This window comes from Chelonia mydas, chromosome 14, assembly GCF_015237465.2.
Source record: "Chelonia mydas isolate rCheMyd1 chromosome 14, rCheMyd1.pri.v2, whole genome shotgun sequence".
NCBI classification, from domain to species: domain Eukaryota; kingdom Metazoa; phylum Chordata; order Testudines; family Cheloniidae; genus Chelonia; species Chelonia mydas.
Genome location: NC_051254.2, coordinates 23,073,826 through 23,088,857, shown reverse-complemented (window position 1 = coordinate 23,088,857; position 15,032 = coordinate 23,073,826). Strand labels below are relative to the sequence as shown.

The window sequence follows — 15,032 nt, the reverse complement described above, 5'->3', positions numbered from 1 at the left end:
TTTTTTGCAACAGCATTACAGTTAACTCATATTTAGCTTGTGATCCACTATGACCCACAGATCCCTTTCCACAGTACTCCTTCCTAGGCAGTCATTTCCCATTGTGTATGTGTGTATCTGATTGTGAGTACTTTGCATTTGTCCTTATTGAATTTCTTCCTATTTACTTGAGACCGTTTCTCCAACTTGTCCGGATCATTTTGAATTTTAATCCTGTGCTCCAAAGCACTTGCAACACCTCCCAGCTTGGTATCGTCCGCAAACTTTATAAGTGTACTCTCTATGCCATTATCTAAATCATTGATGAAGATATTGAACAGAACCAGACCCAGAACCGATCCCTGTGGGACCCCTCTCATTATGCCCTTCCAGCTTGACTGTGAATCAATGATAACTCCTCTCTGGGAATGGTTTTCCCACCAGTTATGCACTCATCTTATAATAGGTTGTGTTTCCCTAGTTTGTTTATGAGAAGGTCATGTGAGACATTGTCAAAAGCCTTACTAAAGTCATGATACATCACGTCTACTGCTTCCACAAGCCTTGTTACTCTGTCAAAGAAAACTACTAGGTTGGTTTGACATGATTTGTTCTTGACAAATCCATGCTGACTGTTACTGCTACTGGGGTCATGATGAAAGACGCCTGATTGATTGGCAGTCCCAGGGACTGAGGTTCTCTCCACACTGTGAGCTGCCGGGAGTTGCTGAGTGCTTTCAATTCCTATTGCAATCAGTGGGAGTGGAGACCTGGCGGAATCAGCCCTTTAGCCACATCCACAGGGTGCACGTAGCATGAGCGGCATATATTCCCCTTCCCCTACAGTGTTGTGCCACAGCCTTGCCCTAGAGGAACCCAGAATTGCCCACAGTATTCAAGATGTGGGCGCATCATGGCTGTACATAGTGTCTTATTATCTATGCCTTTGCTAATGGGTCCTAACATTGTTAGCATATTGAGCAGATGTTTTCAGAGAATGCTCCACGATGACTCCGAGATCTCTTTCTCGGGGGGGTAACAGCTAATTTAGACCCCATCATTTTGTATGTGTGGTGGGGTGATGTTTTCCAATGTGCATTACTTTGCATTTATCAACATTAAATTTCACTGGTGTCCAGTCACCCAGTTTTGTGAGATCCCTTTGTAACTCTTCCCAGTCTGCTTTGGACTTATCTTGAGTAATTTTGTATAGTCTGCAAACTTTGCCACCTCACTGTTTACCCCTTGTTCCAGATCATTTATGAATATGTTGAGCATCCCTAGTCCCAGTACAGATCCCCACTATTTACCTCTCTCCACCATAGGCATAATTTGACTGCTATATTTGGGGGAGGGGGGGCAGCACACACGCACGTGTGCACTGAAGCCATTTCCCTGGCTCACTCCCCCTGCCTGGAGTGGTAACTGAGCTGCCAGTGCTAGTGGTGGGAGGAGGGGATGGGCCGACTTAACAGCTGCTTCTACTGCCAAGGGGACACTGCATGCCGGGCTCCTGTTTCCCCCTCCCGCATTCTTGTGTCCCCTTCTCTTCCCCATCCCATCCCCCTTCCACTCCCACTGTCCCCTGCCCCGATCCCCATTCTCCTGCCCCATTCCCCATCCCCTTCTCTTCACCCTGCCCCATCCCATCCCCCTTCCTTTTCCACTGCCTGTTCCTCCCACCCCATCCCTTTTCCACTGCCTGTTCCTCCCACCCCATCCCTCTTCCTCAAGTATTTCTTGTGAGTGCTGTGGGTAGAAATAGAGGGGTGTGCAAAGGGAATATGAATAAAATCATAAGCAGCCTGACCTTGAAACTCCCATTGACCCAGGGAATGGGAAAGGGCTGTCTACCTACCTATCTACCTTAGGGTTTAGTACTGCTGCCCATCACCATAGTATCTGGGTGCCTTCCGTAGAAAATCAATTGCAAAGTCCCTAATGGACTTCATGGCCCCTCTGGCTCTTCTCTCTTTCATGGCAAGAGCTCTGCTGTATTGGGTCAAAGGGGGGGTCAGTGTTGGGGTTTGGGGTATAAGGGGGTCAGTGTTTAAGGTTGGGGTGTAAGGGAAGGTCAGTGTTGGGTGGAAGGGGGTCAGTGTTGGGGTGTGGGGTAGAAGGGGGGTCAGTGTTGAAGGTTGGGGGTGGAAGGGAAGGTCAGTGTTGGGTGGCAGGCGGTCAGTGTTGGGGTGTGAGGTGGAAGGGGGGTCAGTGTTGGGGTGTGGGGGTCAGTGTTGGGTAGAAGAGGGTCAGTGTTGGGGTGTGGGGTGGAAGGGGGGTCAGTGTTGAAGGTCGGGGGTGGAATGAAAGGTCAGTGTTGGGTGGAAGGGGGTCAGTGTTGGGGTGTGAAGTGGAAGGGGGGTCAGTGTTGGGTAGAAGAGGGTCAGTGTTGGGGTGTGGGGTGGAAGGGGGGTCAGTGCTGGGTAGAAGAGGGTCAGTGTTGGGGTGTGGGGTGGAAGGGGGGTCAGTGTTGAAGGTCGGGGGTGGAAGGAAAGGTCAGTGTTGGGTGGAAGGGGGTCAGTGTTGGGGTGTGAAGTGGAAGGGGGGTCAGTGTTGGGTAGAAGAGGGTCAGTGTTGGGGTGTGGGATGGAAGGGAGGTCAGTGTTGAAGGTCGGGGGTGGAAGGGAAGGTCAGTGTTGGGTGGAAGGGGGGTCAGTATTGGGGTGTGAAGTGGAAGGGGGATCAGTGTTGGGGTGTGGGGTGGAAGGGGGGTCAGTGTTGAAGGTCGGGGGTGGAAGGGAAGGTCAGTGTTAAGGTTTGGGGGTGGAAGGGGATATCTGTATGTGAGTGTTGGTCTCACGGTGCAAAGGCTTTGTTGAGGAAGAAGGTTTCACAGCGTTTTTTGAAGCTGCTCAACCTCTGGATTCACGTGATCTTCGTCGGGTACTCGTAGCACAGCTGGATCCTACGGTCTCTGCAACAGAGTGCTAGCTGTAGAACCCTGGTCACTTGTGTCACAGAGAAGATATACTGGCTTAATTGGGAGCAATTAACCTCTTATGGTGGAGATTGTTGACACTTGGGGACAATGGCTGGGCTAAGGAGGTAATTAGTGCAATAAGGGAAGATATGTAATTGGCAGAAGGCGGAAGCTCAAAGAATGGCTGGATGGAAGGCTCAGGAGAAAGGAGCAAAGTGTGAGCCAGGTATGATGTCAGGCTTGTGAGAGGGGACATTAAGATGAAACTAGAGTCCGTCAGGAATTTTGGAATGTTACATTTTTTGTTGGAAAATGCTGATTCATCAAACCAAAACTTGTTCAAGGAAATATATTGGTTGCGATGCCACTTTGGTCAGGAAAGGTTTCTCAGAACCAGGGTGGAACTTACTGTCAAAACAAGACAGACACCTGCCCCAGAGCAGCCTGGTGGCGTGGGAACTCATCTGGGATGTGGGAAACCCAGATTCATGTCTCTGCTCCAGATCAGGGACTTGATCCGGGCTCTCCCACATCCCAGGTGACAGCTCTTGCACTGGGCTATTGGCTGTTCTTGAGTGGGTTTCTCTGACTCATGAAACATTTCAAAAGGTCTCTGTTTTGTTCTAATTGGACCTGAAACAAATGTCAAAACCTCCACATTTTCCGCAAATCAGAATTCTTGTTTTCTGGTCAGCCCTAGATTTGGGCTCCACTCCCTGCCCATTGCTGAGATGGAGAAAGCACAATATGAACAGTACAGCATTACCTCTGTATGATTTCACTGCCTTCCATACAAAGAAAGCATGAATTAATTAAGCCTCACAAGCCCATCTGTGCCCCTGGGGAGGTAAGATTTCGGACACAGTCCCACATGACATTCTCATAGGCAAACTAGGGAAATGTTGTCCAGATTAAATTACTATAAAGTGGGTGCAAACCAGGCTGACAGACTGTACTTAAAGAGTAGTTAACGATTTGCATCAAACTGGGAGGGTGTGTCTAGTGGGGTCCTGCAGAGGTCGATCCTGGGTCCGGTACTATTCAATATTTTCATTAACGAGTTGGATGATGGAGTGGAGAGTATGCTTTTAAAATCTGCAGAGGACACCAAGATGGGAGGGGTTGCAAGCACTTTGGAGGACAGGATTAGCATTCAAAATGATCTCAACAAATTAGAGAATTGGTCTGAAATTCAATAAAGAGAAGTGCAAAGTACTTCACGTAGGAAGGAAAAATCAAATACACAACTACAAAATGGGGAATAACTGGCTAAGTGGTAGAACTGCTGAAAAGGATCTGGGGGTCAAAGTGGATCACACATTGAATATGAGTCAATGTGATGCTGTTGCAAAAGAGGCTAATGTCATTGTGGGATGTATTAACAGGTGTGTTGTGTGCAAGACCTGGGAGGTAATTGTCCCACTCAACTCAGCACTGGTGAGGCCTCAGCTGAAGTACTGTGTCCCAGTTCCGGCTGCCACACTTCAGGAAAGATGTGGACAAATTGGAGAACGTGAAGAGGAGAGCAACAACGGTAAAATGTTTAGAAAACATGACCTATCAGGAAAGGTTAAAACAACTCGGCACATTTAGTCATGAGAAGAGAAGAGCTCATAACAGCCTTCAAATATGTTAAGGGCTGTTATAAAGAGGACAGCAATCCGTTGTTCTCCACATCTGCTGAAGGTAGGACAAGCAGTAATGGGCTTAATCTGTAGCATACAGATTTAGGTTAGATATTAGGAAAAATTTTCTAACTCTAAGGGTAGCTAAGTTCTGGAACAGGCTCCCAAGGGAGATTGTAGAATCCCCGTCATCGGAGGTTTTTAAGAACAGATCGGACAAAAACCTGTCAGGGATGGTCTGGGTTTACTTGGTCCTGCCTCAGTGCAAGAGGCCAGACTTGATGACCTCTCGAGGTCCCTTCCAGCCCTACAGTTCTGTGATCATCCCCATTTCACAGGGGGAGAAACAGATACAGAGCGGGAAAATGAGGTGCCCGAGAAAACAGAGCAAACGAGCAGCTGCATCTGGAAGAGAACCTTGAAGTCCTTGGCTCACTGCTCTAACCACTAGCCCACACTCCCCATGCTGTTACGTAGCAGCTGCTAAAACAGCTGCTGCTGTGTGTCTGAAGACACCATATACTCGGCATAAATAGTCTGGATAAATGGATAACCATCAATCTCCCCACCACAGCTGTTGCCGGAACCACCAGCCCTGCGATGCTCACTTGGGGAACCGTAAAGCAGAAACTAATAATATTTAGTAGCGTGGTGAATGTGTAAATTCCTGAATCTTACCCTCATCTTCATTATTCACCATGACGGTCTCAAGAATCAAATTAACAATGGGCCATTGGAGCCAGGAGGGGATCATTTTTCAAAGGTAGTCACAGCTTCAGGAGGCTCTGGGGATTGATGTGTTATCTTTTAATAAAAAGAAAAGGAGTACTTGTGGCACCTTAGAGACTAACCAATTTATTTGAGCATAAGCTTTCATGAGCTACAGCTCACTTCATCGGATGGCTTATGCTCAAATAAATTGGTTAGTCTCTAAGGTGCCACAAGTCCTCCTTTTCTTTTTGTGAATACAGACTAACACGGTTGCTACTCTGAAAGCTATCTTTTAATACTTTCTCCACCCAGAGAGACAAGCTAGGACATTTCTCATTTACTCTAACCCAGTCATCCACCCCTTCCCTCATCTGCATCCCCAAAGGCGCTGGAGTTTTGCCACCTCTGTGCTCCCGCCTGGAAGAGCTGGTGTGAGTTGATTTTGTGAATGAACAGAGAACTCTTGGTTCCCAGCCAGGTTTTCCTACTCATAAGCCTGATCACCTGCTTCCTCCAGTGCCTGCCACTATTACGTCCCTACTGCTGAGCAGAAAAGGACTGCTTTGAAAATTCCTATTGCCTTCACCCTGCCAATGAGCTATGCAGGCACCCAGAGACCCCCCCCCCCAGTGCCACCAACAACCCCCTAGCTCTAGGGGAGGAAGATGGGAAAGCCCCTGACTTACCCTTGTGAAACTTTCAAGGTGATGAGAAAAACCATCAGAGGCACTGAATATTTCTAAACACCCATCCCCCTCTGATTGCTATGTACCCCCATCATAGTCACTAGCGGGGATGGGCATAGAGAAGGGAGCTAGGAGACCAGTCCAACTGAGGTCCCGCTCAGACCGCATGTTATTCATCAGCAGGCTCTGCAGGCATTGAGTGCGGATTTGAGTCCGTTGCCTGGAGAGGTGGCTGAGCTCTCTCATCAGGCTGGGATCTCAGGGGATGCCTGGCTGCTCCACATGCATGCAAAGCGCTCTCACCTTTGGCTGGGTCTGCAGCTGTCCACTTGGTTGACTCCAACGATCCATAGCGGGTAGGCGTCCTGCTCTCCTTTTCCATCCTAGTCCCTTTCTTATTTTTAATAAGACCCTAAGAAAGGTGTTGTAAAAAAAAAAAAAGAAAAGAAAGAAAGAAGAAGAAAGCAAATCCTCCTGAGCCCAGAATTCCTCAGGCAGATGCACTTCTTAGGAGCCGGTTCCAGAGGGAAGCCAGAGCCCACCCTTTGAAAAGAAATGTATTAAAAGAGAGAGAGAGATCAAACCAAAAAGAAAAGAGAAGCCTGACACCTGCTATCTGATGATTAGTCCTTGAGATGCTTTTGCAAAGCTGCACGGATATGAAATAGACCAGAAGCAGCAGGAGGCGAGATGTAAGTGTTCATTATTGGACAGAGGGGCGCCCTCTGGTGGAAGCAAGGACAAGAAGCTTTCTTGAACACCGTTAGTCCTTTCTAAACTTACAGGACGGCCCCCTGTTACTATGATGCTGTGCCTCACAATCTTTAACATACCTGTCCTCATAACATCCCTGTGAAGTTGAGCAGTGGTATTATCCCATACTTTAAAGAGGGGGAATTGAGGCACAGAGAGACAAAGAGGGAGATTTTTTAAGGCACAAATGGCACTTGCTGTCCATTGAAAGTCAATGGGAATTTAGTGCTTAAATGACTTTGAAAATCTTCCCCCCATGTGGCTTTCTCAAGGTAGCATAGGAACCCTGTAGAAGAGCAAGGAATTGAACCCAGGTCTCCCAATATGCCAGCTAACCTAACCACTGGGTCAGCCTGTGCTCCTACACTTCTACCACTCACCTCAAGACACATCCAACAGAGGCCGAGTTGAAGGAGTAACCATTCTGCTATCAACTCCAGAGTTATCTCCTCCCTGGACAAGACCACACTAAATATGGGAAAGTCATTCAAGCTGTCTGTCTCTCTGACCAGAAATTCCATCCCGACTTGAGGAAATTTTTATCAAAACTGGTATGACAAATCAGCACTTTCCAACCAAAAAAAAAAAAAAAAGTTTTGCCCAAGAATTCCCAACCAGCTCTTCCAAGGAGGCAATAGAAAACACAGTTGGTTCTTAGTCTAGTGCTGATGTGCAGGAAAGCCAGGCAGTACTGTGTGGAGAGTCAGGCTGACAAACAAACAGGGATTTTTGTAAAAGGCAGAAGGAAACCAGAGAAATCCCACCACTAAATCATCTGTTCTCTGTTACTGTACAGTAACACTCCAGTCAGAGACAACGAGTTCATTTGCCCCACCCATCACCCTATGGCATCGAGGTCTCTCTGTGACACTTCCCACCCCAACTGCTCCTCACACTATGGCGACCTTCATTTATTGTTAATAATTAATCAGCGCCTCAGCCACAGACCAACCTCACTGCACTAGGTGCTATACCGACACAAAACAGTCCCTGTTGTGAAATTCCTGTATATCCGTTAAGTGCCCAGTGCCCCTCATGTACGCTCCCCAAAAGCCTTGTGTAACGAATACCCTAAGGGTGCTGGCTTCTGTACCCATGCCTGTTGACTACTCCTTCCATCTGCAGCTCACAATCCTTCCAATCCAGCGTTTCTGAAACTGGGGTCAGAGGACCTCTGGGGGTCCCCGAGGGTACTCCAGGGGGTCCACAGGCCCGGCTGATCAACTCCTCCTAGCAAGTCCAGCGGCACTGCAGGGCTAAGGCAGGCTTCCTACCTGCTCTGGCTCCGCGCCGCTGCCAGAAGTGGATGGCACATCCCTGCGGCCCCTGGGGGGAGCAGGGGGTCTCCGCACGCTGCCCCTTCCCCGAGCGCCAACTTCACATTGGCCGGAAACTGCGGCATGGCCTGTGACCTCCCTCTTGGGGCCTCTCTTTCTCCTTCATTCTCCTGGAGATCCAGTGCCTTCAGCAGGTGACCAGCTTCTGATGCCTCTCTGGTTTGCAGAGCATAAGACTCAGGCTAACTTAAAGATTGGCTGCCTCCCTGCAGATTCCTATTTAACTTGCTGCTCCCAGGCCAGATTCTTACACTTGTAAGTTTCCCAGCATATCCCCACAGATTTCCCATTTGAGTTCTCTGGCCCCAGGCTTCCTGCTGGTTCCGAATGGGATCTCTAGGTAGTGAGCGTGCTGCCCAGTTCCTCCCCATGCCTTTACAGCAAGGAAGGCTCGTGCCACTTACAGTCCCACCCCTGAGCCCATCATGTGTTTTGTGTGATAGAACTATGGGCCTGTTAGGATTTTAGCACACAACACCTTTATAAACCTCCTCTAAGTCCTTAAACCTCACTGTGCCTGGATCCTGTGGGACATGGTAGGCATTAGTGGCTACCAAAAGCACCTTTCCCAGCACAGTTAAAAAAACTGATCTTTTCATGCCACTGTCTTCAACAGCATCTGCATGGAAAGACAGCACAACTCTAGCCAGATTCTTCTTTTGCATTAAATTGGAGGCCCTTCACAGACCCATAAGTGGCCATTTTGCCATTCATCTGCTTTTAAGTTCTCTTCTCAGAGCACCAACACGAAAACTCTGGTTATGCTTTAACACGAAAGAAAGAAGTCCCTAGTGTGTGGGTCTCCTGTGGCACATGCATCTGAACTGAAAACAAAATGGCAGGTGCCTCCTGAAGACAATGGATTCCTAGAAATGTAAAGGAGTGTTACACAGAAAACAAAGTAGCAACAGGTACATACCCCGCTGCTTGGACCTCAGCCTCTCTATCTGGATGCCCTGTTGCTTCAAGCTACCACACATGTGAGCTAAGAAACTTCAATGAGAGTCCCTGAGGACTTCAGTTCTCCACCTCTCATCATACACAAGGATAATCATCCTGGCTAGAGTTGGTGTGATGAACACAGGAGAAATTTGTATTATATTTTATAAATATTGTGTGTATTTCTGCCTCTGTGATTACTATTGTGCTGTCTGGTGCATGCTGGCAAAGAGTTACCTCAATTGTGGGTTGTTTTACACCTCTCCAGAGAAGTGAGAGAAAAACAAATATTCTGGAACTTTGCAGCGTAACACTACTGGATTTTGTAAAATTCAGAATGATAACAAACATAGACCCCATACCACAGAGAGAAAACAAGCTGCTTCCTAAGGCAGAGCTTAATTGATTTAAGCTAACTCTTTCCAGACTGATGCTGCTCACACACTTTGATACAGAACCCCCTGGCCTGCAAGAAGGATCAGGAAACCTCCCCACTCTTAAAGTGATAGCTTGCAATCCAGGACTGCAGATAGTGATTCTCTCTCAATTGCAGGTCTTAACAGACAAATCCACTGCTGGAAGGCTGCCTCTGATCCCCTTGGAGAGATGCATAAATCAGATTGACCAGGTTCAGGGGTCCCAGGACAGGCAAAGGAATTTTGATATGGATCAAAAGATGGTGTTGTAACTCAGTGGGTGAGACACAGACAGAGAATCACACTGAGCCCACGGCAGCCGCTGCAGGGGCACAGTCTGCCTTGCCCAGCTCCAGTGCTGTGGGATGCCTAGGACAAGTGGACCTACTGAAACTGGAAAAGGTTCAGGTTTAGGTAAGGTAATGGGTGTATAGGCCTTTTGTTGTTTTAACCCTTTCATCCCTATGTTCTTATGGATAAATAAATACTTTATTTCGAAGAGACTGCATTTTCATACTGCAGAAAGGAAGTCTAGAACAGGGCCCAAAACCCAGAGGACACAGCACAGGTGAATATGGGTGCTGTGACTTAGGGACTCAGCCTAAGGTGCGCTGAATCATGGAATTCGACCCTGAAAGAAATACAGGTGTAGGTCCTAGTCAGTTGGAAGGGTGCCCATGGAGAGAGGGAATGAGAGTTCAGTGGTAAAACTTACGCTGGAACCATAACAGCTGGTCAAAAATTTTCCAGCAAAACTGTTTTTCTGTAGAAAAAGGGGCTTTCTACTAAATTAGTTTTTTGGCAATAAGCATTGGCTTGTTGGAAAATTCTTTTGATTTTTTTTTTTTTTTTTTTTGGAAAACTGAACACCTGATAACCAGAAAAATGGTGGTTTTTTGGCCCAAACCCAAAATATTTTTATTCCAAAATCCCATGGCAGTGCCTCATTCCCCCATTCTCTATAGGCTGGGCTCCCAAGCTGAACTCCACGTTCCCTGATGCATGCCAGCCACATGATGGGAATGATGCACTACCTCCCCTCACCAAGAGGGAAACCCATGGTGTATCAGGAGAAATGTAGGCCAAGTGGGGAGCCCAGTATAAGGAGGAGAATGGGAACATGAGGTACCCAAACTACAACTCCAATGAGGCATCACAGCAGGATTTCAGAATCAAGACTAGCGTTTGATTTTTTGCCCAAAATTTTTTTCTACAAGGGGAAAAAAAACATTTTTCAACCAGTTCTAATTCTGGTAGAGCTGTGTTCCTACACTTTCAGAGAGCAATGAGAAAGACCAATTTCCTGTGTAGACTAATAGAGGCAGCCTGACACATATTTACAATTTAACTCTGGGTTTTTAGACTACAAAATGAAAGCTTGCACTTTGCATTGCCACAGTTAGACTGGACTTTGCCTTGCAGAGGAATGGTTAGGAATTAATTGTGATACAGAAAAGAGTTGATTAGAAATATGGATGTGACAGTCTGCACTCTTATGTTCACCCCTTTTGCAGGACTATGATAAATTGTGTACAAAGTATGCCTTGTGAGGTATCATTTGAAAACTCATAATTTGCTGATCATTACTGTCCTGGTAAAATATGTGTGGAAATATTGCATGTAAAGTTATAAGATTCCTCTGTATGGTATTACTAAGACATGTTTCTAGTCTGGGGAAGCAGCCACAAACCAGGTTCCCAGAAACAAAAGTCTAGCCAATGCTTCTGCCAGGTGTCAACAAAATCAAATGGACCATCACCCAATTAAGTGGCCATTCTTTGGCAGGAAATAGGATATGGGCAAAAATCTACATCTTGACAAAGAAACAGCTGCGGGTTCCCATTCACACAGACTCGCTGCCTCCTGAACCTCAGATGGAGATGATTCTCGAACTATAAGAAGGGAGAGCAGGCAACCCAAATTCTCTCTCCCTTTCTCTCTACCCACTGCATCAATAACACTTGAAGATCAAAGGAAGCAGTACTGGACTGGGGGAGGGATTGAAAATGAAAGAAATTCAGCCAGTAAGACTTCTGAAACATGTGGTGAGAGAGATCTTTGCTTTGAATTCACTTCGCTTGTTAAGTTAGGTATTAGTTACACTTTATTTTTATTCTCTTGGAACTAATTCTGACTTTTATGCCTCATTACTTGTAGTCACTTAAAATCTATCTTTTGTAGTTAATAAATTAGTTTTATTGTTTTATCTAAACCTGTTTGTTTGGATGAAGTGTTTGGGAAACTCCATTTGGGATAAGAAGATTTCTGCATATCACTTTCTATTAATAAAATGACAGACTTTATATGAGCTTGCATTGTCCAGGAGAGAGCCGGGCAGTACAAGATGTACATTTCTGGGGGAAATCTGGGACTGGGAATTTATTGGTGTTGCTCTGCAGTGTAATTCATGAGTGGCTGGCCACAGCACTCATACAACATAGCTGGGAGTAACTTACATGCTGTGTGAAAGCAAAGCAGTGTAAAAGGCACCCCAGGGTGGAGAACTGAGGGGGGAAAGCCGTTCTTTGGTCCAGCTCATACCCTAAGTCAGTGGTCGGCAACCTTTCAGAAGTGGTGTGCTGAGTCTTCATTTATTCACTTTAATTTGTTTCGCATGCCAGTAATACACGTTAACAGTTTTTAGAAGTCTCTCTCTCTATATATATATGTATATATTATATAACTAAACTATTGTCGTATGTAAAGTAAACAAGGTTTTCAAAATGTTTAAGAAGCTCCATTTAAAATTAAATTAAAATGCTGATCTTACGCCGCCGGCCCGCTCAGGCTGCTGCCGGCCTGGGGTTCCATTCACCTAGGCCGACAGCAGGCTGAGCGGCGCCTGCGGCCGGGACCCCGGCTGGCAAGGGACCGGCAGCCAGAACCCCAGACCAGCAGCAGGCTGAGCGGGGCCGGTGGCTGGGACCCCAGACTGACAGTGGGCTGAGTGGCTCAGCCCGCTGCCGGTCTGGGGTTCCATCCACTGGCTGCTGCCAGCCAGGGTCCCGGCTGCCGGCCCTACTAAGCCCGCTGCCGGTCTGGGAGCCCGGCCCTGCCCACATAGAGTGGATACCTACCTTCTCCCTGGTTCTAACCCATTCTCTTCCTCTCTCTCTCTGCACTGAGCTGAGGGTGGGAGTGCACTGAGCACAGGGCTGGGGGTGAAGGAGCAGGCTGGGGGTTGGGGTGTACGGTCTGGCCAGGAGCTAGAATGAGGGAGGGGGCTTAGGGTTGGGGCAGGAGGTTTGGGTGTGGAGTGCTTACCTGGGCAGCTCCCATTTGGTACGAGGGGTGCAAGTGGGAATGTGATGGGGGTGGTGCTGGAGCTCCTGTTTGGTGCTCAGGGTGGGAATGTGGGGGGTGCAAGAGTCAGGGCTTGGGGGGGCTGGGTATGTGTGGGGGGTGTAGGAGTCAGGGCAGAGGGCTGGGGGCATGTGAGGGGGTGCAGGAGTCAGGGCATGGGGTGTGGGGTTCTGGGTATGTGTGGGGGGTGCTGGAGTCAGGGCTGGAGTCGTGGGGGGGGTGCAAGGATCAGGGCAGGAGGCTGGGGTGTGTGTGAGGGGGTGCAGGGGTCAGGGCAGAGGGCTGGGGGTGTGGGCTAGGGTCATGGGGCTGCTCCCAGCCCCCTGCCCAGAGCGGCTTACGGCAGGGGGCTGGAGGGGATACGCCCTGATTCCACTCCCCTTCCCCAAGGCCCCGTCCCCACCTCGTCTCCACCTCCTCCCCAGAGCAGCGAGCGCGCTGCAGCTCCGCTTCTCCCCCTCCCTCACAAGGGCCATCAGTTGATTGGTGGCAGGGAGGGAGAGGAGAAGGGGCAGGGATCCAGCATGCTGGGGGAAGAGGCCAGGGAGAGGGGACCTTGCCTGTCCTGCAGCAGCAGCCAGCAGGACCAAGCTTCTTCCTCCTACCCCCGCGGGGGTGGGGGGGGGCACGTGGAGAAGAGTGGGCCAGGGCAGGCAGGATTTTTAAAGGCACGCTGCTGCCTGTCAGGGTCCCGGCCGCCGGCCCTGCTCAGCCTGCTGCTGGCCTGGGTTCAGCAGCGGGCTGAGCGGGGCCAGCGGCTGGGACCAAGCAGGCAGCAGCGTGCCATTAAAAATCAGCTCGCGTGCCGTCTTTGGCACGTGTGCCATAGGTTGCCGACCCCCGCCCTAGGTAATGCCACACTGGAAAGGATTTTTTCTTACACTAACTTAGAGTTTAGGAAAGACCCAACATTCTGTTTGGACAAGGGAGGATAAAGCCCAAAAGATGTATTTAAAATGAAGGCACTTTATTATTATTAAAAACAGGAAACAAGGGAATTCTGCTTCTGTGTCCCAGCCAAGTTCAACAAGGAAGGCTCTTATAATCAAATGCTGGTGTTAACATTTACAGTGTACCTCAAAGGTAGGTGTGTGTATGGGGAGTATCAATAGGTAAGCTGGTGTTCCGGGAACCATTCCTTCCCAGAGGCGCATGACCCTCAGTACAAGAAACAGAGATGTGCAAAAAGAAGATGTGTTAGCATTTTATAAATATTCTCTAACTTAAGAGTGAGGGAAGGATGATCTGGTACTGGACTGGATCTCACAAGACGTGGGTTTAATTCCAGGCTTTTCCAGAGATTCCTTGTGTGGCCTTGGTTTAATTGCTTCACCTCTGTGTGTCTCACTTCCCCTCTGTAAAGCACAGAGAATACTGACCTAGTTCTCAAGAATATTGTGAAGCTAAATCCATTACTGTTTGAGAGGACTAAAAGCTTGAGTGAATAAATCGGTAGATGTAGACAAGAAAACATCCATTACAGCTAAATTTCAGGCATTTAGTATCAAACTCTTTTTTATTCCAAGAAATACTTTTGTTTAGTTGAATATAAATTGAATTGTAATGGATTGTTTCATCTGGAGAAACCATTGGATGGAGGCTCTTGAGGAAAGAGACCGCCATTCTCTTAAGGGAGGCAGAGAAAGATGAACACGACAACAGCAAATGTGCAGGTGAAGGGGAAAGAGAAGGCAGTGTGGTCTCCCCTCTGAAGCAGTGCCGCAGAAGGTGCTGCAGGTACTGCTGAGGCACAAGAGGGTGAAATGATCTGTCCTACAGCTACAAGGCCCCATCATAGGAATAGATTCAGTGATCCCGATGCAATGTTACCAAGTTAGGACCAATATTTTTAAACCCAAGTGCCCAAAAGTCACATACCTAAATACATATTTAGACACATAGATAAGTGTCTATATTCTCAGGGGTGCTGCACGCCCATCCGTGCCAATAGGAGCTGCAGGGGGCTTGAGACCTCCTAGTTAGTTGCCTACATTTGAAAACACTGACCACAGTTGCCATTGGCTGCAGTGAGATTTTGAAGATGAGAGCTGGCATGGGCTGGGATTTTAAAAAGCATCTTAAATGACTCAGGTGTACTATTCCTGTTGACTTTCTCTTGACAGTGAAAGTCATGTAGGTGCTTTTGATAATCCCACCCAGGAGCCATACGGCTCAGTATGGGATGGAGTGGTGCCCAGTGCCAGCACAGCACTGACCCTCTGCTCAGCTGGAAAGATGGATTTTTTAATTATTTTAAATACTACTGTGGTTGACTCCAAAATACCATGAGTGAACTTCACCCACAGAGAAAACACAACCCTATGGCTGCAATGATAACCATTAGAAGTCATGAGGTGGTCACA

The 15,032-nt window shown here is 47.9% G+C and overlaps 1 protein-coding gene across 2 annotated transcripts in view; it reads right to left on the bottom strand.

The window, feature by feature from the left end:
• LOC102930909 (bMERB domain-containing protein 1) overlaps positions 1–7,661 on the bottom strand; it is a 61,874-nt gene extending 54,213 nt beyond the window's left edge. For both annotated transcript variants that reach the window (XM_037914237.2, XM_037914236.2), the window contains exon 1: positions 6,225–7,661. In XM_037914237.2, the coding sequence (XP_037770165.1) occupies positions 6,225–6,303 (79 nt within the window). In that variant the 5' untranslated portion in view covers positions 6,304–7,661. The remainder of the gene's footprint in view (positions 1–6,224) is intronic.
• Between the last annotated feature and the right edge of the window lie 7,371 nt (positions 7,662–15,032).